This window comes from Phyllostomus discolor, chromosome 8 (assembly GCF_004126475.2).
Source record: "Phyllostomus discolor isolate MPI-MPIP mPhyDis1 chromosome 8, mPhyDis1.pri.v3, whole genome shotgun sequence".
Classification (NCBI taxonomy): domain Eukaryota; kingdom Metazoa; phylum Chordata; class Mammalia; order Chiroptera; family Phyllostomidae; genus Phyllostomus; species Phyllostomus discolor.
In genome coordinates this window covers 34,622,176-34,647,950 of record NC_040910.2, presented here as the reverse complement: position 1 = coordinate 34,647,950, position 25,775 = coordinate 34,622,176, and the positions used below count along the sequence as shown (strand labels likewise).

Here is a 25,775-nt window from a genome sequence, read left to right as displayed (position 1 = left end):
GGTATTCCCTAAGCAAGGGACATGTGTGTGTGGTGGCTGGGCAGGTGGTTGGGGAGATAATGAGATGATCAAATTTGTCTTATTCTTGTAGACTTGATATAGGATGTGATTTGCTAACAGATAAATAGCAGATTTAAAAATATTTCTAAGCATCCGCATGTATATTTTTACTTTCTGAAAAAATAAACATGACTCTCTTTAGAGAGAGAGGAAAGGAAAGAGAGAGACAGAGAAAGAGACAGACAGAGAGAGAGAGAGAGAGAGACATCGTTGTAAGAGAGAAACTTTGATGAGTTGCCTCCTGTGCACATCCCAAGCAGGGCTCAAACCCACAGCCTAAGTATGTGCCCTGACCAGGAATTGAACCTGCAACCTTTTTGGTGTACAGGACAAGGCTCCAATCAACTGAGCCACCCAGGCAGGGCTAAATAAAAAATTTGAATTAACCTTTTTTGTCAGTCTTTCCCATCACCAAAGAATAAATTGCGTGCATTGTTAAAACACACATGGATGCAAAAGTTCTTTCAATACGTGCTAAGTGCCATTCAACATACTTGTCAGTGTGGGTGCTGTGAGAGGTACAGAGGTCCTTGTGAGGTAAATTATAATTCAAGTGGCTCTTCATCTGGTAGAGCAGAGAAGGTAATCCCAATTTAAAGGTATGCGCTCAGGGCCACAAGACAGATCCAGGCGGGAAGCTCTGAGAACACAAAGGTGAGCGAGGGGACTTCTGGCTGGGAATCAGGAAGGTGTCACGTAGGGGCTGACGGGGCAGACTGCAGGTAGGTGGGGGGAAGGAAGGCGAGTCCGGCTGGGCCCGGAGCACCGAGCCCGTGAGGGACCGCGCTGGGACGGCCTTGAGGAGCGGTGGGAACGCCGGCAGGGAGGGAGGAGGCAGTAAGTCAAAGGGCACGCACACAGCATGACTGCAAGGTGCTCACGTTGACGAATTCCCTGTGGATATTCAAATGTGTTTTCAAATGCCCAGGAGGGCAATACAAATTTATTAGTTGCCTTCAGTTTTCATGAGTTTCTTCATGAGCCCCAGCTTAGGCTGTCCAAGACCTATGTATTCAGAATTCAGTTGAAGGCCCGTCCAGTGGTCACCTGCTGCATGGAAAGCAGATCTTAGATGCTTGGGGCCAAAGGCAGGATGCGGTTCAGCTCCTGTCCTCAAGAAGGTGGGGTCTCGGGATTCTCCCACCAGTGAACCCCAGGTTCTGCCATCCCTGGCCTCTGGGGCTAGTCTGAAATTCCTCTTTTCAAACAGGCTCACTGTTCTACCTTGTTCCATGGTGAGCAGGGCAGAGCAGCACTAGAATAAAGGACCCAGCCCAGCTGAAGTGGGACTAGAACTGAGGGAGTGGGGGGCGGGACCTGGAGAGCCAGCCTGGCACACCCCTTTGCCTCAGGCACCTCTGCTGATAGGCTCCTCCATTTCATGTAGGGAAGTGGGCAGCGGGGCCTGGAGATTAAGTCTGCTCACCGACGTCAGCAGAGCCCAGAACCTAGGACAGTGGACGTGATGCCAGGGCCCGCGTTCCGCAGGGAGGATCACCCATGCAGGACACCCCGGGAAACTGTGAAATGCTTCACAGCAGCATGAGACAGAGGGGGTTTCCCTGGAGGAGTTGTTAGGGAATGAGGCACCCTCCCACACCCTGTCCCCCAGGAGAGCTGGTGAGGTGGTACTTCAATGTCACCTCGAGCCAAGGGAAGGAGACCTCAGGGAGAGCACGTGGAGAACTTAACCTCTGCTCCTAGAACTTGGGAAATGTAAGGATGTGTGTGTAATTCCTGCCCTTGGCGGCTGAAGGCTGTGAGGCTGTCGCAAGAGCTGTCTGGAATGGGAGGAAAACACGACCAGACTGGCGCCTAGCTGTGTGCCGCCCCTGCCCCGCCCCCCTCCTGCCCCGGGTGCGACAAGGACATGTGTTTTCCAGAACTGGACCCTGTGCTAAAGGGCAGCCTAGGGTCTTTTACAAATTCTCTCTACCAAGAGCACCACTTGTGGGGGGCAAAAAGAACGTCTGTGGGGTGGACCGCTGGAAGCCCAGCGGTTGGGGAGCAGGCAGGGGTGCGTGAATATAAGCAGCTGGCCGGGGCGGACAGAGAGACCAGGCTCTCCTCCTGCAGGCAGAGGCCACGGAGGAAACGCAGCTTTATCTTCCCTCCCATATAGAGGGAACCCCAACACCAAATGTATTAATTTCCTAGGGCTGCCATAGCCAAGTACCACAGACCCGCTGGTTTCAACAACAGCAGATCTTTTGCCCACGGAGCTGGAGCCTGGAAGTTGAGATCAGCTTCGGCAGGGCTGGTTTCTCCCGAGGCCTCCGCCCGGGCATGTAAACAGCTGCCTCCTCCCCGTGTCCTCACACGCCGTTCTCTCTCTCTCTCTCTCTCTCTCTCTCTGTCTCTCTCTGTCTCTCTGTCTCTCTCTCTCGGTGCCTCTGTCTTAACCTCTCTCTTGATAAGGACACGGGTCCTATTGAATGAGGGACCACCCCAGTGACCTCATTTTCACCCAGTTACCTCTTTAAAGACCTTATTTCAAATATGGTCACATTCTGGGGTCCTGGAGGTTAGAGCTTCAGCATATGAATTTTGAGGGGACACAGTTCAGCCTGTAACAGGTTATAGATCCCTGACCCTGTGAGGCTGGGCTCTCTCTCCCCTATCCCCCTCTCGGGCCCAACCATGGAGGGCTCCGAATGACAGAGAAGGAGGATGAAGTGGAGCATGAGGAAGCTGACTTCACCCTCCCCTCCCGTGCCAGGCTTCCTGGCCTGAAGCGGACGCCGGGGAGGAAGAGGAGTTTCAGTGTTCTCAGGCGGCCATCCATCACTGGGAGGTCTTCGGGCCTTACCAGCCACGAACAGTACCACAACGCACGTCTCAAGGTTTGAGTTTTTAACAGTGCAGTTGTTCCAGGAAGGGAAGGCGTAGCCTGTGGTGGGAAAATGCCTAGGTCATTTTAAGGTTTGTTGCAAAGGACAATCATATTTAACTTCTTAGCGGACCCTCTCCGAGAGTCGCTGAACAACCTCCAAGCCACCTTTTGGGTTTTTTAAAATATACCTACTTCAGGGTATAAATTTTTTTTTAGCCTACCGAGAATTTTGCTTTTTGTTTTTTTCCTCCTTGGAAATTCTCTTAAGGGGTTTTTATATACAACAGATGCTAATATTTTGACAGTTCTATGTATAGCAAATACTTGTCTTTGGTTACTTTCGTTTTCAAATGTCTTTATAGTGTCTTTTGATGATAAATTCTTCATTTTAATGTGGTTGAATTTGTTAATCTTTTTTTTATGGTCTTTGCATTTTGCATCTAGCCTATCCCCTTTTTTCTGTTATTTTAAAGAGTTTGTATAAGATTTGGTTAATTTGTTTTTTGACTGTTCTATACAATTTACCCATAAAGCCCTGTAAGCCTCATGCTTTTCTTTTGGGAAGGCTTTAAGAAAACACACATACTAATAATCTAGTTCCTGAAATGGTTGTTAAAGAGAACTTAGCCTTTCTCTATAGGCCAGTTTTGGAAAGTTATATTTTTTCTAAGAATTGTATTTGCATGCAGTTATTAAAGTGTTTTTCTCATCTTTTTAATCTTTGTTGAATCTGTAGTTATGGTCCCATTTTATTTGTTATATAATTTATTTGCTTTTTCTCTTTTTTTCTTGGTAAGTTTTTGGCTTCATGATTCTTTGCTATTGAATATTTGTTTTATGTTTCATTAGTTTATGCTTTCCACTTTTTGTTCCTTCCTTCAAATATCTTCATGTTATTCTGTTGTTCTCCTTCTAACTAGTTACTTTGTTCTATGATATTTTTATGTTTTGCTCCTTCTTCATGATGTGATTGAATTAAAGTTATAAATTTCCATCAAAGAACCACTTTTGCTACCTCCTAATAGTTTTGATAGTAAGGTATTCACTATAGTTCTAAGTATTTAACATTTTCTATTTGTGATTTCTTGTTTTTGAATTACTTATTTTTTAAAGTTTTTTGATACTGATATGTAATCGTCTCAAAATGTTAAACACAGAGTTACTATGTTGCCTAGTAATCCTACTTGTAGGTATATACCCAAGAGAAATGACAACCTGTGTCCACAGGCTGATGCATGAATGTTCATAGCAGCATTATTTGGCTGTTCATAATAGCCAAAAAGTGCAGACAGCACAGATGTCCATCAACTAATGAATGGATAATAGAATGTGGTGTATACCTACAATGGAATATTACTTGACAATAGTAAGGAATGAAATACTGACGCATGCAACAACATAGTGACCTCAGAAACATTATTCTAAGTGAAAGAAACCAGTCACAAAGGACCAAATAGTGTGTGATTCTATGTATTTGAAATGGCCAGAGTATGGAAATCTATAGAGACAGAAATTAGATGGATTAGTGGTGGTTGTTGCCCAGGGATGGCAGGTTTGGAGGATTTGGATAATAAGAGCTGGAGGGTGTGGAGATGTTTTTGGTGTAATAAAAATGTTTCAAAATCGACAATGGTGATGGTTGCCCAACTCTGTGAATATACTAAAAGCCATTGAATTGAACATTTTAAATGGGTGAATTGTATAATGTATGAATTTTATCTTGGTAAAGTTGTTACCAAAGAAAGCATTTTCTATTGCCAATAAATTACAGCAGCTTTGAACTACTTAGTTTCAATTCATGTTGCCAATTCTTATTTTCTCTCCTCCCCTTCTACCTCTCCCTGCTCTATCTCCTTCTCTCCCTCTCTGTCTTCAAAATGTTGTATAACAAAGTTTAGCTTATTTATTAAAAAGGATCAGTGTAATGAAAATTAATGGAGAACATCGACATGAAGATAATGTTCCAATTTCCACTCTCCTGGATAAGTGTGTACAAACAGACCGCGATGGCACAGCCTTGAGAGTGTGTCAGCACTTGCTAACTAGCATGCAGGCTCAGACTGCATGATTTTGAGAAAGCAGCATCCCGAAACAATGTGAGGGCCATGGATGTAGGAGCAAGCAGGCCATATATAACATACTTTAGAAAGATGCTGTAGATAAGAAACAGTCTTTCAGAGATGATTTCTGACATGTGCCACAGGGGAAAACGGTATCAAATCTACACAATAATCAGGTTCTATGGAGTGGCTCCTCTATGGAGAATTTCACTTTATTCTCCGTGCCGGAGACCTTGACCCCACCCCGTGTGTGAAGTAGGAGCCTGCTTTGTGAAGGAGCGCTGATCAAGACGATGCCCATTATCGAGCTGGGATCCAAACATCTGAAGCTTATAACCGAGCACAATGGCGAAGGCTTCTTATCCACATTTCTAATTATACATTTTTTTCCTGCTTTTTAGATGAAGGGACAAAGAATTATGGGACTTACTTTTCAGGTTTTTCAGGCTGCTCTGAAGCGTTCTTTCTGAGGTAGAGGGATGCAGTCTTGTTTAATAGCGGTGCTTCAGGGTGTGTTCTCGAGACCGTGCTCCCGGGTACAATAGCATGCAGATGTCAGCGATGCATTAGGAGCTGAAATAATTCATTTGTTATTTCTAATGAATAGTAATAATTTATAATTTGTACTAATCAAAAACCTTTCATCCACAAAAACCAACAAGCTTTACACACATCATCCTTTCACCAACCTCTGAAGTAAGTGTCGGGCAAGTACAATTATCCCTCATTTACTGGAGGGCCAAGATAGAGAACATGCTACCGAAATAGTTATTGATGTGTCTGCAGCTTCAAATTTGTATTTTGCAAGTCACTTTGAACTTGTTTTCATCAGTTATTTTGATGGTCAAGGAATATAATTTATACTGACCTACATAACGCATCTCTCTGCCTAGTGAAAACTGTAAAATTCATTTACCCAGATCTGTTTGATATTAACAAACATGGAGAAGCTCATATTTGCCAGCACGCTTGCCCCATGGGTGTCCAGCCCAAAGGTATCTGCAGTCCCAGGTGAGAGAAGCAGCCGTGGTGGCACTGTGCTCGATGCCAAGCCAGCAGCGTACCCTCATCTGTTCTCTGCTCAGTGAGTGTTGGGGATGCAGGTGAGGGTAAACCCAGGAGAGCGGGGATGCCCTTTTCAGCACTGGCTTTGCAGACCCCATCACCACATAAACAGCTAAATTAATCTTGAAATAACACTGCTCTCATCATCTCTCTTTCTTGCCACCAACTCTTGATTCTGGAGTTCAGGGCTCTCCATCAAAAACATAGAAAACTAGATTGCTTCCAACTCCTCTGTCTGTATAGTGATTGAGCAAAAGACTTGGATTAATTTAACCAGCTTCCTTTCACTCCAACCCGTGGTAACAAAAAAAGAAAGAAAATTTGAGGCCAGAGCTGATCCTTAGAAAATGCATTTAGCTTATAGACTGCTTTTGAAGACAAAGGAAGGGAAAATGACATTTTTAGTTCCAGGAACTTTCTTAAACCTAGTGCAAAAGACTTCCCTGAAAGCCCAGCTAGTTCAAATTATAGATGCAGACACATTTTATGTGCATAGGTATGTACCTTGCATACTATCTTGTATCACTGGGTGTGCATGCACACACATGCACTCACACACACTCACACACACACAAGCTTTCTCTGCTTGGAAAGGTTTGTTTTTTTTTTTACAGGAGTTTCTATTCCAATAAGCCATATGTGATGCATCCAGACTTTCTCTTAGGTTCCAGTGACACGCAGTGAAGCCTACATTTTGTCATATAAAAACTGCACATTATTATCAGCGTGCTTCAGAGCCATGCCCCTGATTGTCAGAGGACTCCTGCATCCCTGTGAGCTAGGGCAGCTGCACCATCCCTTCATGTGGATTACCAGTGGGGGCTGACTGCTAGCCTCCCGGTGGCAGGAGTATCCTTGGCTCGAGTTGAAGAGAGTAGAAATTGTCTTATCCACTGCTTTTCTTGGATGATAATTGGTTCATTAGGGAAATTGATTAAAGGGAGGGTGAATCATTAAAAAGAAAAGGTTTGCAGAACCTTTTTAGAAAACATAAACGTACCTTTTTATGCCAACCTTTGGGTTTGGGATCAATGTTTTTTTTTTATGAAGGGCCCTCCCCCTAGAGTGCCTCCTTATCTTCCTTCCTCAGTGCAGTGGGGGTTAAGAGTGCACAGCCTGGCCCTGACTGGGATAGCCCAGTGGGTTGGGCATTGTCCTGCAGACAGAGTGGTTGCAGGTTTGATTCCTGGTCAGAGTACATGCCTGGGTTGGGGGTGGCCCGAAGGCAACTGATCCATATTTCTCTCGCACATTGATCTTTCTCTCCCTCTTCTTCTCCCTCCTTTCCCCTCTCTCTAAACATAAATAAATAAAATCTTTATAAGGAGCTAGACTCTTCCATATGGATTCTGCCCCTGCCCCTTGTCGGTGCTGTGATCTTGGCCATGCTCTTTAACCTCTCCGTGCCTACCTGTCCTCACATTTAACATAGGCGGAATAGTGCCTTCCTCACTGGCTCTTCAAGAAGATTACATAAGTTAATGTGTGAACCGCTCAGAACTGTGCCTCGTACAGAGTGAGCACTAAGTGTTTGCCATTATTATTACCAGGGATTTCTCATTTTGGCTTCTTTAAAATCAAGTGAGAATTTAAAGATGCATGAAACAATCTGAACATTGAATTTATTTAGATTTTTATTTCTTCCTAATCTTATTTTCCCTTTTTCTTTTTATTTGTGGCAAAATACATACGGCATAAAACTTACCACTGTACCACCTCTGAAGTGTACAGTTTAGTGGGGCGAAGTGCGTTCACAGCGCTGCGCAGCCTTCGCCACCGCCCGACTCCAGAAGCCTTCCATCTGGCGGGACTGACACTCCGTCCCCCTGGAACGGCAGCTGCCCACCCCCGGGGCCTGAGAGTCACCCTTCCCAGTCATATGTAGGGTCTTTCCCACACCTATTCTGGTAGTAGTTTTAACAACTTTTTAAATTGAGTTTTTTAAAGCACTCAATTCTTTTTTTTAAGATTTTATTTATTTATTTTTATTTTATTTATATATATTTTTAAAGATTTTATTTATTTATTTTTAGAGAGGGAAGGGAGAGAGAGAGAGAGAGAGAGAGAAACATCAATGTGTGGTTGCTGGGTGCCGTGGCCTGCAACCCAGGCATGTGCCCTGACTGGAAATTGAACCTGCGACACTTTGGTTCGCAGCACGCGCTCAATCCACTGAGCTACGCCAGCCAGGGCAAGCACTCAATTCTTAATAGAATGAAAACTGTTTCTTTTCTTGGGTATGTAATATTTAATTAAAATTTGTGATTACAATGTAAAGTACACTTGGTCTAAACAGGCCTGGGAGCAAACACAACTGACTTGGAACCGAAGCCCTGAGTCGGAGGGAGCAGGTGGTGCAGGGGCGGCAGCTGGCGCCCTGGGCACTGTGGTGCTGTGGGCAGCGGCACCCTGTTTGCCAGAGGAGTGCTGTGGGCCCGTGAATCTGGGCCATCACATCCATTCTGTGGTTTCCCTTCTCTGCGCCACGGTGCTCGTCATTTTCATCATCTGAAACACCCTCCTACTCTGCTCTGGAGGTCTACATTGCTCCCATTTTTCAGTGTCCAGTTTAGATGCACTTCCTCTATGAAACCTTCCCTGTTCTGTCCCCTTCCAAATGTCTGAAGTTCTTACCTGTATCTCTGCAGTGGCCCCTAACACTTTCTGTCTTGCGTTGTTAGTGGAGTTCCCCAAGAGCAGACTCTGCGTCATGTGTCTTTGATTTCTCGTGTCATATGTTTGGTGCAGTGCATGTAGCCAGGACTCAGGCTCATGTTCACTTGGCCTTACCAAGATGGGACAGAGGGAATGAGGAGAGGACTTTATAATTAACAAAGTCTGTGTGTGTGTGTGTGTGTGTGTGTGTGTGTGTGTGTAATGTAAACTTATGATGTGCCTTTGTTGGCATTTTGACTGTGCTGTGCACAGGAGGAAGCTGAGATTCATGAAAGGTAAGTAATTTATCCAAATCAAATATTCTGACAGCACCGCCAGTGCCCTTGGCCCAGGGTCTCAGCGTTTCATTGTGGAAACCATTTGGTTTTATTCCTCAGGGCATGTCTTTGGGCTCCTAAATTAATTACTGGCTGCCACCAAAGATCTGCTAATGAAGGCAAGGCTAAAAGATTCCCAGTATCCATCCAGTTGCAGCCGGATTTGGATCTCGAGGCAGCCACAGGCCACAGTGAGCCCTCACCCTCAGCCCTGTGGCTTATGGGGAGAGGGCAGGACATTACGGAGTCCGTGACCAAGGTGCACTCTGGACTTGAACTACTGCACTCTGCTGCCTCCTGGGTGATCTTAATTAGGCGAATAATTTGAACTCATTGAGTCTTGGTTTTCTCATCTGTAAAATGGATGTGATAATACATGGAGGAATTATATGAAAACTTAGTAGGTAATTAATATGAAAGTACTTTTTGATCTAAACAAGGATCACACAAATCTAAAATACTGCTGTCGTCGTCCCACACGTACAGAGCACTGTTCAATTTAAGACACAAATTTCTGGGCAGAGAGGTTGGGCGCATGTAGAACAAGTTAAGTCTAAAACTGGGACACTGGTGTTAGCTACCATAGAGACCCCCTTGGGACATACACCCTTCTAATGTGATGTGCTTGGTATTAGTGTCCTGGACTGATGAATTTTGCTCCGGGCCTAATTTCCCTTCGTAGGTTAAAGTAACTACAGGCCAGGGCGTGTGGCCTAGGTAAATGCTCCCTGTTTTTGACTTGGACTGCCCGGACATCTGATGAGTGGGAAGCTGTCATGAGCAGGGTCCAGGCCTCAGGGGAGGCTATGGTGGAGCTTAGTGTCAAGAGCACTAGAGTCACCCTCTCCCGAGTCTCCCCTGACTCTTCCAGGCTAACTCTGGTGCTCCTGCTGTGTGCGCCCACAGAACTCGGAACCCAGCCCTCTCCAGCGGTGGTTGCTTTATCCGGTACCTTCCCTTTTCTGTGTTCCTTTGCCCCGCTGGACTGTGAGCTCCTCTAGGCCAGGAACTGTCTCATTAATGGTTGTATTAGCCACACGAAGACAGTGCCCAGAGCTCGTGCTGGCTGCGCAGTAAGCACTTGTGGCACCAACGCCTCGTCCGGTGGTTTATCCTATTACAAGCCCCATCTGGAAGTGAAATGAGGCAAGAGTTACGGTAAGCTGTTTTGCTACTGCGATTGCACTTCTGTATTGATTGAATTAATGTAGACCACTGCTTCTCAACCTTTAAAAACTTATAGTTACTCCAGGAAGCCTTTTTAGCCATTTCTTCCCTAAACGTGTCCCCTGTCCCCATTAAAATTTAATGCCACAGATAATACTGTGTGGTAGTGTATGTGTGGAGGCCACATCATTGTGGTACGAGAGATTATGATTTTGTCACCAGGAGCTGACACCTCCCACCCTGAGAGCGATGCCATCCCGCTGAGAATGCCTGAATTAGACTGTATTTGACTAAAATTACAGAGTCAGTTGACATTGTAAGAGTTTCTGTTTGATATTTACATAGTCAGTTGTAAAGTTAAGATTAATCCTCGGTTGCTCATCTTTTTGACATGCTTTCAAGATAAGGCTACTGGATAGATTTTTCTTGTTTTTGTTTTTGTGGAGGGACAATAGGTAGGCAAAGCCAAAACTTTTCCCAGACCACCAACAGTATTTTAGTTTGGGCTAAGCTATGTGCAAATCTAAATGCTTTGTTCATAGTTCCATTCTTCTCAGAAATATTGAAACTAGACTTCCGGCCAAGATGGAGGTGTAGGTAGACACACTGTGCCTCCTCGCGCACAACTAAAATAAGGACAACAGCAATTTAGAAACAAAATAACAACCAGAACTGACAGGAAATTGAACTTTATGGAAGTTGGACAACCAAGGAGTTAAAATAGACACAATCACCCAGACCGGTAGGAGGGGCGGAGAGGGGTCGAGGCACAAAAAGCGGTGGCACCAGGCATGCAAGGCATCCTGCGTGTGCAAGACCGCAGTGGGCAGACCCTGGACCGTAGGTGGTGGCTGGCAGACCCCGAGTGTGAGGTGGAAACTGGCAGACCCAGAGAGGTGGCGATTGTGAAGTGAGGCATTGCTCACAAGGCGGCTGGCTGACCGGGCACCCCCACATTGAGCACAGATAAACTGAGCGAAACTGGGGAGCAAGACAGACTGCACAACTCAGGGTCCCAGCACTGGGAAATAGAGCCTCGGGGCACTGATTGATAACACCTGTGGGGGTTGAGGTGCAGGGAGAGACTCCCACCGTCACAGGAGAGTTCGTTGGAGAGACCCACGGGGTTCTAGAATGTGTGCAAGCCCACCCACCTGGGAATTAGCACCAGATAGCCCCAGTTTGTTCGGGGAAGCAGCGGAAGGGACTGAAATCTGACAGAGAGCGGAGAAACCACCATTGTTCCCTCTCGGCCTGCCCCCACATACAGTGTCACAACCCAGCAACTGGAATGCCCTGCCCTGGTGAGCACCTAAGGCTCTGCCCATCACTACGTAACAGGCATAGCAAGACAAAAAAAGAAGGGGGGGGGGCCCAAACAGAAGAACAGATTAAAGCTCCACAGCAAATACAACTAAGTGACAAAGAGATAGCCAACCTATCAGATGCACGGTTCAAAGCACTGGTGATCAGGATGCTCACAGAACTGGTTGAATTTGGCCACAAATTAGATTAAAAAATGAAGGCTACGCTAAGTGAAATGAAGGAAAATGCACAGGGAACCAATAGCGATGGGAAGGAAACTGGGACTCAGATCAATGGAGTGGACCAGAAGGAAGAAAGAAACAACCAAACAGAAAAGAATGAAGAAACAAGAATTCAAAAAAATGAGGAGAGGCTTAGAAACCTCCAGGACATCTTTAAATGTTCCAACATCTGAATTATAGGAGTACCAGAAGGGGAAGAGGAAGACTAACAAGTGGAAATGTTATTTAAACAAATAATGAAGGAGAACTTCCCCAATCTGGCAAAGAAAACAGACTTCTTGGGAAGTCCAAGAAGCTGAAAGAGTCCCAAAGAAGTTGGACCCAAGGAGGAACACACCAAGGGACATCATAATTACATTACCCAAGATTAAAATGAAGGAGAGAATCCTAGAAGCAACAAGAGATAAGGAGACAGTAACCTACAAAGGAGTTCCCATCAGACTGTCAGCTGATTTCTCAAAAGAGACCTTCAGGCAAGAAGGGGCTGGAAAGAAGTATTCCAAGTCATGAAAGGTAAGGACCTCCATCCAAGATTGCTCTATCCAGCAAAGCTCTCATTTAGAATGGAAGGGCAGATAAAGTGCTTCTCAGATAAGGTCAAGTTAAAGGAGTTCACCATCACCAAACCCTTATTTTATGAAATGTTAAAAGGACTTATCTAAGAAAAAGAAGATTAAAAAACATGTATAGCAAAATGACAGCAGACTCACAATTATTAACAACCACACCTAAAATAAAAACAAAAACAAGCTAAACAAACAACTAGAACAGAAACAGAACCACAGAAATGGAGATCACATGGAGGGGAGTGGGAGGAGAAGAGGGGGGGAAAAGGTATGGAGAGTAAGGAGCATAGATGGTAGGTAGAAAATAGACAAGGAGGGCACGAATAGTATGGGAAATATAGAAGCTAAAGAACGTATGACACACGGACATGAACTAAAGGGGGGAATGTGGGTGGGAGAGGGTGTGTGGGCTGGAGGGGAGTGAAGGGGGGGAATGGAACAACTGTAATAGCATAATCAATAAAATATATTTAAAAATACTGAAACTAAGCATGAAGTTATATTTATTATCAAGGAATTTAGATATCTAAATAAGTCAGAGCTGTGCTTTCTGGATGATCCTGCAAAATCATTCCTGGGTGGGGTATTTATAAATAATGTACCATGCAAACTAGGAGAATATGCTACTACCACTTACACTTAAAAAGCAACTGTAATGTGGGTTATTCGCCAAATGAATAGGCGATTAATATCTTTGGATGACTTGAGGCAGCTCTTCTGGAAACTCCGTGTGAGCAGCCGCAGCATTAGCAACGATGAGCTTCTGCAGCGGTGCCTGTCCTCATCCATGTCGTTCAGACATGCTAGCGGGTTTTGAAGAATATGAAAAAACATCTGACTTGGTTTTAAAGGCCTCTTCCATTTCCATGATTCCAGGGTCGTCTGGCTACCCTTTTACTCTGATTTGTAACACATACACTTTTAGGAAAACCTGCCCCTGGCAGCTTCCCCAAAGAAACCCATTTCTGCTTGAAGGGCAGTCCGTGTCGTTCTGTTTGTGGTCCCCTGGATCCTGAATGTTTGAGAGTGTCTGCCTTCTCACTGGGACTTCATAGCGGAGTTCCATTATGACACGGCTTGTCATTAGTATCGTAGGGCTATGGAAAGACCAGTCCTGGCATCACAGATTTGATTACTACCAGTAAGTTCCCAAGTGCTTTCCCTTTTGTGTCTGTTAATTAGTGCTTTCTGCCAGACTCCAGGGTGGGGAGGACAGATATTTGTATGGGCATTTTACAGATGAATGACTGTGACTAAGAGAAGCCAAGTAGCTTATGTGGAAGATTATGCCCTCCAGTGTAGCTTTTCTGACTTCAAAGTCAGTGCTTATTTATCTGGCCCATGGTGTTCGATTCCTTTAACCTGCTCCGGAGTCATTGCCCAGTGAGTAGATCCCAAAGGCACAGCCTAGACAGTAGAAAGAGTGGATTTGACTCAGTAAAGGTGGAACATTCCAGCAGGTGGGGCATTCCGACAATGGCATGGGTCACTTTGTGAAGTAGCATGCGTCCTGTCACATGAGACAGTCATCTGGATGTTGCAGCAGGGTGAAACAATGAGACATTCTGCTACATGTCCTCTCGAGTACCTTACGGCCCTGAGCCTTGGTTTAAAAAAAAAATCCTGCCTGTTTCTCTTCCTTGGTATGGCTGCAGTTATCACATAACCAATTTCATGGTTTCTTTTCCCAACTTTGCATCAAAAGCACCCCTCAAGCTTCGTGAACATACATATGCCCAGGACTGACCCCAGATCCCCTGTATCGGAATCCCAGTGTGGGCGGAGCGAGAGGCGTGAGCATTTTTAAAGTTTCACAAGTCACTCTAAGGCATAGGATTGGGAACCATTCATCCTGTGTAGCCCACTGATAACAAGATACAGGCAGGACTCGTTTTGGACTGGTGGTGTCATTTAACAGCATCAAAGAGTTGTCGTTTCTCAGTGTACAGTACCCTTTTAAATTTTAATCAGGCCATTTACTAAAACTGTGTTTGTTCTCTTGGCTTCAAGGGTACTGTGACCCACTACATGGAAGGTTAGTTTTGCAGGTGTCTTATAATGCCTGCCTGTCTCATGGTAGCATGGGAGCTGGTGTTGGTCTAAGAAATAGGCATCGTGGATCAGCCCAACCATGTAGATCCTTTCATACTCTTCCTGTTCCAAAAAAAGCAGCTCAAACGGTGTGAAGGCCAGCCTTGATGATCAGCAGGTTGGATGCCGAAACTAGTGAGCTGCTCACTCCTAGACGCATTACCTACTAGTTAGCTTTGTAGCAGTAACAAACCTCTAGTAGTGTGAAGTAATGGCTGTAGTTTATTGTTTTCTTGAAGAATTTTCCTGATCAAGTACTCGGCTGTGTTTATAGCCCTCCTCCGAGAGAATAATCTCTGAAGGATGTGTCTGTATGAAATATACATCAGAGGATTATCAATCCCCCACCATGTCTCCCCATGGTGGACCAAAAAAAAAATACAATTACCCTAACAGTATTCTACTTTTCAATCAATAGGATGCTTTTTAAAGCTTATGTTTCTCTTTGGACACTTTAAGTGACTGATGAGACAAAAGAAAAAAAGCCAAGATAAAATGACAGTATAGACACTCCTCAAATCCTATAATGAACTCCACAGGGCATCCAATTTTGATGTATTAGGACTTTTTTTTTTATAATGAGTACATTGTTGGAAATCACATTTTCTATCTGCAGGAGCTGGAGATGAAACTGAGCTGACATCTTACCTCTTTGTAGTTAATTAGCAAGAAGAAGTAGTGTTTCGAGTCTTGCGTGGGGAAAAGGGGAGCATTACTCATCCGCCTTTCTCCCTCTTCCCTTCAGACACCTGGGCCTTTTTGTTGTGCTCTTTGATTTGGTTTAACCATCTGGATGGGTCTTATTGGATGGGAAAGATGAGGGGAGTGGAAGAATGGTTATTATTTAATGGAAAAATAACCGTGGCTCACTTCTACCTGCCATCTTGTCTGTAGGATAAATAAAATAGAGCAGGTCTTTTCTTTTACACAGTCATTTCGTACCCAGACCCAGACTGTAGGCAATGCCCATGCTGCAAGTCTTTCGATATCACTGTGTTAACATTTGCCACCATCGAATCCTCAGCACTTAGCACAGCGCCTGCAGCGTAGTAGGCATTCAGTAAGTATTTATTAATTAATGAGTCAATGAAACATAGTGTTGATCCGTGAAATAAAATATTAAAGTTGTCCTAATTGTATCTAATAAATACCTTTCTCTGGGTAGTAACTGTGTCCATTTGAAGACACACGGTGATGTTTACATGGAACGCAGCAGTTAGGGACAGAGAAGCGGAGCAGAGCATATAAGTACGATTCTATTTAGGGAACTGGTCCTCAGGCAGGTGAGCAAGGTGGGCGGGGGGCAGGTCAGCACAGACACTCATCCAGGTGGAGGCTAAGTAAGCGGTAGAAAAATTCAGCACAAAGATTCCTCTGACCTGTATATATTTGTTAATGTCGATCATACGCCCAGTCCTACTGGGGAGGCCACCTACCTGCCCCCTTTTCTCCTCTCACCCGCCCAGTACAGCAACCGTCAGTCATGCTGACCTGGAAGAGCATGGGAGATAACCTTCCCCCATGGGAGGGAAAGCTGTGACAGAGGGCTTTAAAAACTGGCTGATTCATCTTGGGGATCTGTTTAAAAACACCTGGTTCTGTGGATGACTTCGCTTCTAAAAAGCTGTAGATGATTCCAGAATGCCCAGTTCTTCTGCCGCCGTCGGAACACTCCCCTGTGTCTCTTCTGGGATGTTTTGTTGTGTAGGGAGTGACTGCCCATAATCTACCCCCTGCGTGCGTTCACCTCCCTTCATTGTCACTGGGCGCGGCGACCCAGGGAAATGCTCAGGGAGGACGTTCTCCCTTTTTCATTCTTCCTTTCAAGCTCTTTTTGAACAACAAGTGAAAGCACTTAGGCTGCTGTGAATTGTTAACAAGCCCGTGTGCACATCACATCTATTATGCTATTTGCACGAAGTTATGTGAAAAAACATCTCGAAGTATTTATAAGATACCATCTTTTATCTCTGGAAACCCCAGAAAGTATTTGCAGATCGGTCTTGAGAATCAAATTAGCCTGGCACGTTGGCGGGCTTCTCGGGGCGTGGGCATTTCTGCGAGTGGTTTCTGGCCCCTTAATCCTTTTGATCATTTGCACTGTGTATTTTTACCCAGGCTCTTCCACTTTGGAGAAATAAAATAAAGAAACTTAAAGGTGAATCTGAGGAAGGCTTCTCCACACTGTTTGTTAATGCAGATGGATCTTGAATTTTAATGACAATAGTTTCGTTCAAACAACCAAGCTTTTTAGGACCACCCCACGAATAGTGTCGGTGCTCGGGCGATGCCTGAGCAGGTTTGCTGGCGAGGGGCAGTCCGTCCCGACCCCTTCCCGCCGCCACGAAAGAAGAACCTAGTCTTGGAAAATGGGCTTGGCAGCCGGGGTGTCAGTTACCCTTCAGCTGTGATTTCCCATCTGAGCCACTGCCCGTGTTACTCTTTCTGTCACCTGGTGACTTCAGGTGTCCACCACTTTCAGGAGCCTGCCTCAGGGTCATACATGAGCCCAGGCTTCACCTCCCGTTGAAACTTAGTTGGCTCTTCACTGGCTCCTGTCTCTTACTGATCGTGATGCATTGTGTGAGGAAACCTGTGGGAGGTCTTGGTTTCCTCACATGTAACACAGGGACTCTATCTGCCTTGTAAAGGTGTTGTGAGCAGTATTTGTGCACGCACGTTCATGCACAGTAGCCGAGAGGCAGAAGCAACCCCAGTGTCCACTGATGGGTGAATAAACCAGATGAGGTGTGCACATGCAATGGAGTGTTATTTAGCCTTTAAAAGGGAAGGAAATTCTGACACATGCTTCAACATGGACGAGCCTGAAGACACATTATGCTAAGTCAGTGATTTTCAACCAGCGTGCTGCAAGAATTTTTAAAACATGCAATAACTGATTGTTTAGTCAGGGGCACTGACCTCTTTTCTCTGAGCACTTGTCAAATAAAAAAATGACAACAGCCAACACAACAGTAGCCATCCAGTGTGAATGAATCAGAATTATATCCCTTTTTTGTAGATCGACAAAAAATGTGATGTATTTTTGGTGTGCTCCAGAATTTCAATGATTAGTTTATGTGTGCCATGAGATGAAAAAGATTGAAAATCACCGTGCTAAGTGAAATAAGCCAGTCACCTCTCCCCGCCCCCAACACGATCCCACTTAAACAAAGTCCCAAGGGTAGTCGAATTCAAGAGACAGAAGTAGAATGGTGGTTGCCTGGGGCTGGGGGGGGGGGGTTGGGGAGGGCAATGGGGAGTTAGTTTAATGGATACAGTTTCAGTTTCCCAACCTGAAAAACGTTCTGGGGATGGATGGTGGTGATATTGTACAAGGTGAATGCACTTAATGCCAGTGAGCTATACAGTCAAAGATGGTTAAATGGTAACTTTTATGTTATGTGCAAATTTGTTGTAAGCATTAAAAAACAGCAAGTAGGTAAAGTACCCCCCATTTTATCAGCATTCAATAAGTAGTAACAGCGTATACTAGGGTTAGGACATTGTATTTTAATGGTTAAATGTATTTCATACTGTAGCTATACCATAGTTTGTTTCTTTTAGTCTGTTTGAGTCTTGAGTTTATTATAATACCCCACCATTGTAATGATGATGGAGTGAATTTTCTGTGTATGCATATATCTTTTCCATTGTTTGGGGTTATATATTTGAGATGTATTTCCTGGATCATTTAGGGCGAATTAATCTTAATCTCTGTGGCTTCTTCTACACGTGCTAGTGGGGTTTTGAAATGGTGCAGTGGTACACGCCACCAGCCACATCGGGGCGCCAGGTTTACAGACGCCTCCTCAGCACTAGGCGCACTTTTAAGAAGTTTTACAAAATGTAGTAAGAGATGGTGTTTCAACATGCATTTGTTTCCTTTTATCACTGAAAATGTCAGCATTTTAAATCTTGATTTACATTTATATCTTCTGATGCATATTGAGTATTTACATCCTTTGCCTGCCTCTAGCACGGTTCTCTACGCCTTCCTGACCTAATGTATGTGTCGTGCTGGTGACATATGGTTGCTGCTTTTAATATTCAGAGGGTTTTAATTCTTATGTGGTTAAATCATTCCTTTAATCATTTCATAACACAAACTAGTAATCTTTTAGAGTAGATCAAAAGTGGTTTTACAATAACATGATTATTTATATTTAATGTATCATCTTCCTATATAACTATTCTTGTCATATCTGTCAGTGTTAAATCTGCTTAGATGTTCAACGGACATGACTGTGGCATTTGAATTAAAATTATGTAGGCTGACCAATTAATAATAAAATGTTAATAACCCAATATGAAAAGGACATTACAAAAATTAGAACAAATAAGAAATTAAAATTATCAATAAACATGACTTTTTAAACTTGCTAACATTTAAATTCATTGAGAATAAAACGGCAGGATGCTGTACTCTAGCTGTAAGCCGGCAATGACGGAGCCGTCGTACCGCGGACTGAGACTGGCTCTCAGACACGCCGCCGGGGATGAGGAAGCCGCCACTCGGACGCTCGGTGTCTAGGAACTTACACACGTTCGTATACATTGATTTGGAAATGCCACTCAGGTAACTGTGGCTTGAGGCACAGAAATGGGAAGAAATATTTACATTCATAGATAAATAGAGAATCCAGTCTCAATGCCCAATGACAAGCAATGATTGAATAACTAATTATAGTACAGTCCTCTTTGGAGTATTGTATAGTCACTATAAACGGCATTTTTAAAAAATTTCAGTGATGTGGGGAAATGCAATATACAGGCACACAGGAAGTACAATATACAGGGTAAAGCATGAGGCAGTGGTTCCACTAAAACAGAGGGTATGTGGCAGCGTGTGTGCGTGTGTGTGCGTGCGTGTGCATGTGCGCGTATCTGGTACACGTCCAGAAAAAGATGAGTAAAAGACATTGATAGTACTTATATGGTAGGAGTGTAGGCATTTTTATTTTTTTATACTTCTACACATTTTTAAGCTTCCTATTGTTTGAAAATTATTGTTTCTACAAACAAAAATAAATTTAAATATTAAAAAAAGATTAAAGATAATGAATGGATTTCTTTCCTTTTCTGGACTCATGTCCATTTTGCTGTCTTTGCTTTTTTTTTAAAAAGATTTTGGGTTTTTAAATTTATTTTTAGAGAGGGAAGGGAGGGAGAGAGGGAGAGAAACATCAATGTGTGGTTACTGGGGGCCGTGGCCTGCAACCCAGGCATGTGCCCTGAGTGGGAATCGAACCTGTGACACTTTGGTTCGCAGCCTGAGCTCAATCCACTGAGCTATGCCAGCCTGGGCTGTCTTTGCTTTTATGTATCAGACAGGATTCTGGACCAGAAGTCAGAAGGTACTTTTTTCAGGTATTATTTATGGTTTGTTAGCCGTGTGACCTTGGGCAGATCTAACATACACATTTCTCAGTCTTTCATTTGTGAAATGGGGGTTTCTACCTTCCCTGCTTACACATGAGGTGGTTGTGAGAATTAAATGAGACCACCAACATATAGAACACACTTCTGTAAACTGAGGTACAAGTTCAAGGGATTCCTGAAACCAGTGAGGTCTGATAGTTTGTTAGGACTTACAGAACTCACAGAGAACTGCTATTCTCACAGTTACAGTTTATTACAGGCAAAGGATACGGATCAGAGTTAACCAAAGTCAAGGTTGCATAGGGCAGAGACAGAAAGTGTTCCAGCGCAAGGCTTCTGTGTCCTCTCTGCACAGTCAGTGTGTCATTTCCTGGCACCCCCGTGTGACCGTGGGCAGAGAGCCCTGTCAACCAGGAACCTCGAGCAAGCCTTGCTGTCCAGAGTCTTTACTGGGGCTTCATTACATAGGTGTGATTGGCTGATTGACTGATGGATTGTCCATGGAGTCGAACTCAGTCTCCAGGGAAACTTACACTGCGTTGCCCAAAGCCCCGACCCACAGTCACATGGTCGGTCTTTCTGGCACAACCAGCCCCGACCTCACACACTGCTGGGTGTAGCCAACCCTGCCCTAAGATGCAGAGTGACCGATCCCACCTTCAGACCATTGGTGTGGTCAGCCCCATCCTCAAGAAGGCCACTCTTATCAGGTACAACATAGATCACCTTCCAGAGGCCAGACAAAGGCCAGGTGTCTCTTTAGGCAAGGCTGAATTGTTTACTACATATAGGGTGATCAACGAGAAATGGAAAACAAAGTTAAGTATAGAGATGGTGTGTGTATGGAGTGGTCTGTCATTCGGTATGTTGGCACACTGTAAAATAAGGTAGGGTGCGAACTCCATAGGTGTAAGTGTCACTGCAAACACCCGCCTCACTGGTCCACAGAGCCTCGGAGGCCACCCTGGAGATCGGGCACGGGTGCTGGACAGTCACAGTTTACCCCCAAGACATACGAGGCTGAGGAAGCACTTACCACCCCACGGGGTGTATCGGCCTGACCCTTGCCTCGGCGCTAACAGCACAGCCAGTTGTCCCTCCATTACACATATTTATCTAACGTGAACAAGGTGGAGGCCTGCATTTTACAGGAGTCTCTGTCTGGCGCCGTCTCGCTCTGTGCCGCAGCTGAGCTGACCGCGTGTAGCACGGGGTGGTGGTAAAAATAAATCGGCCCGTTCCCCGCTGCAGAGTGTCAGCTCTCGAGCACTGTGGCGGAGTGGCTCCATAAGGCTTCATAAGGCTGACACTGGGAAAATGAAAGCCAGAGTTTGTTTTCACGTGCAATTAAAAAAAAATAGAGCACAATGAAGTCATCATCCTCAGGAAGCCTGCAAGATGACAACTGTGTGCTTTCAGGGACAAAGAACCAGGGACAGAGACTGAGAGCAAAACCATCAGCTGAAGTACAGCTATGCTCCCACCCTTCCTTCTGAGGGAAGAATTTTAGCCTCGGTCTGGTGGGGTTTTTTTCTGAAACAAATAGCTTGTAATAAATTGATGTTGTCAGTGAATTTTGGTTGTACGTTCTGTTTCTTTCAAGGAAAAACTGGCCATGCAGAAGTCGTTCGAGTGGTGTACCAGCCAGAACGCATCAGCTTCGAGGAACTGCTCAAGGTCTTCTGGGAGAATCATGACCCGACCCAAGGTAGATGAGCGAGCCAGTATTTAATTATCTTACTAATTACAGCTGGGATAATTAGTGTTTGAGCTGCATGGAAGAGATGAACCTTGAAATCACACAGGAGCTCAAGAATATGATTGCAGACATTTATTGACGGAGATGAGGAGGGGCTGGGGGGGAGGGTGAGAGAATAAAGGCACAGCCCCTGTCGGTGCCCCTCCCCCCTTACAGCTGTCAGGGGTGGGAAAATTCCCACAGAGAAAGATGCCAGACAATGGAGATCGGTTCACCTTTATTATTGCATTATTCCTCCGTAATGCAGTCTTTTGTCTACAAAATTAAAGTGTCTTTCTAGCAGCTCCAAAGTTTTCCTGATTTATGGTTCCTTTATTTCCCCGAATTTAGCCTTTTTCATCTTTTGACGTTATCAGGTTTCTTTTTTAAATGTCTGTGGATGATAAAAAGAAAAGAAAAAGAACGTAAAGGTAAAATGCAGTATTCAGTAGATCCTGTCCTTGAGTTATTTAAATATTTCATTTGTCTTCTGTGGAATTTGTTACATGGAGATATTAATATATCTGGGCTATGAACAATGATGGCCGGAAATTTTATTTGAATGTACACACAAGCAAAAACCCCATGTTGGCAAATATCATTGTAATATTCAATAATGGAGCAACTTCCAGATTTCATCCAAACAGGCTCACAAAGCACTGCTTTGCCAGTGTGATGATCTGATATTATGGGGCTTATGAACTGAAAAGTCCCATGTAATAGATGTGATTTGCACAAACCATGTTCATTTAGCAATCAGTCTATTTAACAAAAATATTTCCCTTTAGTGTCAGGTTTTTGTGTAGCGGGTATGCCATGCTGGCTGTTTCCTGATGAATGGATGTGTTTTTCCAAATGCGCATTGTGCTTTGTGGTGGAACCTTCATGTGGTTCAGTAGCACAGGTTGGTGGGTTCCAAATCGTGGTTCTGAGAACCTCCGGATGTCAGTGATTTGCCAAAGGGCAAAGGTCAGAGCTGAGACAAGAGTAGCAAAAGGATAAATGAGCTGGGGCAAGACAAGCCCAGGATCCAGGCAAATCCGCCAGAGCGGGTGAAGGCCTAGGAAGGAAGCCAGAAACGGGTTTTCCATTCCAGTGAAGTTTGGTTTGACATGGGGGACAAGTCCCTGGTTGGGAAGCAATGAGGTATGGGACAAGGGCAGTAGAGGGCTGGTAAGGCAAGAATACAATCAGTGTCACCCCAGTTTGGACCTCCAGACTACTGCCATATGTCATATGAGAATGGCAGACCTAATGCCTTAGACAGGCTTGGCTCAGCAGGAAGCTCTGACTAGTGAGCATTGTAAAGGTGATGGCAGGAGCTCATGCTGGTGAACCTTGATACAGATGGAGCAGCCATCCACTCATGTGCCTCTCAGAGCCAATGGGCCAGGGCAGGATGCTGAGAGCCCCCAAATTCTCAGTGGAGACACCTATCGGGAGCCGAGGTAAGCCTGCAGCCATGTGGGAGACGGGCTCCCCACAGGTCCACGAGGTCGGGTATCAGCCCTTTGGCCGTGCCAACCATAATGCCATGTTCTGCTAGAATCACCTTATGCTAAGCCCTGGTAAAATTTTGAAAAGGGTGAAGTCTGTCTGTCACCCCCTTTTTTCTCCTTACTTCTCTTAACTTCTTACCCATTTTATCATATTTTTACCAGTACACCTCAGTTAACCAGGTCACTAGTACTGGCCCCTGAATCTCAAGGGGAAATTCTACCTTAAAAAAGAACCATGAAAGAACTGCTTGGTCTTTCATTCCACACATCAAATTTGTCTCAACCATGCCTTAGTCCTCTCTGAAATTCTTGATCTGTTAATTTGCTAGGGCTGTAATAACAGAATTCCTAAGACTGGGTGGTTGAAACAACAGAAGCTTATTTTCTCACAGTTCTGAGGGCTGGAAGTCAGTGACCAAGGTGTTGGCAGGGTTCTACTCTGGCTTGTAGATGACTGTCTTTTCTCTGTGTCTTCACATGGTCTTCTCCGTGTGCGTGTCTGTGTTCTAATCTCCTCTTAAAACGGCACCGCTCAAATTGAATTACTTCCCACCCAGATAACCTCAGTTAATCTTAGTCCTTAAAGACTCTATCTCTAACTGAGGTTGCATTCTGTGGTACTGGAGGTTAGAGCTTCAAATTATAAGTTTGGGTAGCAGGGAGACACACTTTAGCCTATAACACTGTCCTGTCATATATTGGTGTACCTGGAAGATGGTGTACCATTCTTCCAGAGGCGTTTTTATTCTAACTGGAGGTTCATACACTGGAAAGGACTTTTGAAGTCATCTGGTTACACTTTAGCTTCAATTCTATAAGCCAAATATGAAAGTGTTAATGGTGGGATTTAGTGATGATGGGATTTCATTATTGAGGGATTTTTTTTACACTGATATTTGGATAAATTATACATGTAGAAAGAGAGTTTCTCTGCCCTTGCATATATTTGCTTAGAGTGGTGCTTGATGCAATATGCAGTATACACAGTTACATATATTAAATCACATATTTGATCTTCTCACATTATTATTAGAGTTACTTTTTGGAATAGTTCGGTATAATGGGCCACGATAACTATCCTTATCTGCCTTGCCAGGTTTTCCATGACCCTTCTGGGAGAAAAGCCAAATGATTGCTCACATGACCCAACCCTGGCCAATCACAGTATCTTGTCCTGTTGTCAACAGTGTTTGATCCAAAGGACAGGCATGTGACCCAAGCAGAACCAGTTAGAATCCTTCCTTAGGACTCTTGCATGAGAGAAAAAAATGTTCTCACCTGCTGGGGACTCCAGGGTGATGGCACCCAGTATATGGACAGAGTCTGTCCAGAGCAGAAGCAAGGGAGGGAGAGGAGCAGAGACTCTGAGAGATGAGTGTTGGGAAGAGAGAAACCTCAGGAGACCCTGGGACCCTGAGGCCTCGTATTCCTACAGCTCTTCCTTCAATTCCGGGACCTTCTCTTGTGCATTCCAAGCAATGGGAGCTACTTGGTACCCTCCCCTTTTTTTTAAACTTAAGCTAGTTTGTTGGGTTTCTATTATTCGTAGTAACAAAAGTCCTGAATCATCCCCTTATTCAGCTTAACCATTGTGCTCATTGTATTCAGTAACTGTCAGTTTACCATGTTCATTTGGTTCTGCAGATCAGGCCTAACAGCACTTTTACCATTGGCTCAGACATGGAATAGAAGACAGTAAAAACTGTTCCTTCAAGACTGATTGGGGGTTTAATTAAGGGGTTTCTTGGGTTTATGATTTGAGATATATGGCTTGAGAACATATCATAACCCATATACCCTCTCAATATTTGAACATCACTGTGAAAGACATTCAGTAACGACATTTGTCTCGTTTCTGCTGGTTAGCCAGGCACTCTGCTAAGTGGTGCTGAATCACTAAGGGGTCTGGGATAAGCAGTATCCAACCTCTTGGTTAATGCACAGGGACACTCTGTTCGTATGGGAAGAAAACAGTTAAATTCCAACATACCGAGATCAAATGAGCATTCAGATAATTGTATATAAGACCAAAGACCAAAATATTAACCTGAAATCATTAAAACAAGGATATGTTAAAACTGGGACATTGAAAATTAAAAACATAAGCTCAGAAGAACCCTGGTATCAGTGGATTCATCATTCCCAGGGAGCCCTGAAGTTCTAAAACATGTCCTCACCTGTGCTCTTTCTGAGGCAAGAATTTGAAGCTCACTCCCTGAATGATGGGACATGCAACAGGAGGTAACTGAACTGCATGTGAACTTGGCCATCTGACCCCAGCTTCTCAATGCTCTACTTGAAGGCACATGGCGACTCTTGTCATGTTTCCCAGTGCAAAGTAGACCAGAAAAGAAAAGCACCCAATTGAGCAGACATGTACAGAGGCATGTAAGATGCATTGCTCTTACTCAAAAAATGGATGTTTCAGAAGCAGCAAGCTCCTTGTTGGATTTGGTGGAGACTCTGGTCTATGGAGCAATAGTTCATTCTACATTCTTTTCCAGAAGCAAGAGTGATTCCTAAAACTGCTTGAGGAACACCCTTGCCTATATGAGAATTGCTTGTCATCAGAAAGACAAAACTTGAGTAAAAGTTGAGAAGGTATTACATTCGATACGAACTTATGCCCAGGTAACACATGATTCTTCACAGAAATAGCACTCAAGAGAAATGTATTTTAATGAGCATGCGGAAGGACTTTAGCACCTTGTTTATAAAATCATTAGGGATTTGAAGGGGGCCCTTAAATATTTTAGTTATAATTTACTTCATTT

At 44.3% G+C, this 25,775-nt stretch overlaps 1 protein-coding gene across 4 annotated transcripts in view; it reads left to right on the top strand.

Moving 5' to 3' along the window:
* MSRA (methionine sulfoxide reductase A) overlaps positions 1-25,775 on the top strand; it is a 337,717-nt gene that overhangs the window by 202,300 nt on the left and 109,642 nt on the right. For all 4 annotated transcript variants that reach the window (XM_028520342.2, XM_036032022.1, XM_036032023.1 and 1 more), the window contains one exon: positions 21,368-21,472. In XM_028520342.2, coding sequence (XP_028376143.1) covers positions 21,368-21,472 — 105 coding nt within the window. The remainder of the gene's footprint in view (positions 1-21,367; positions 21,473-25,775) is intronic.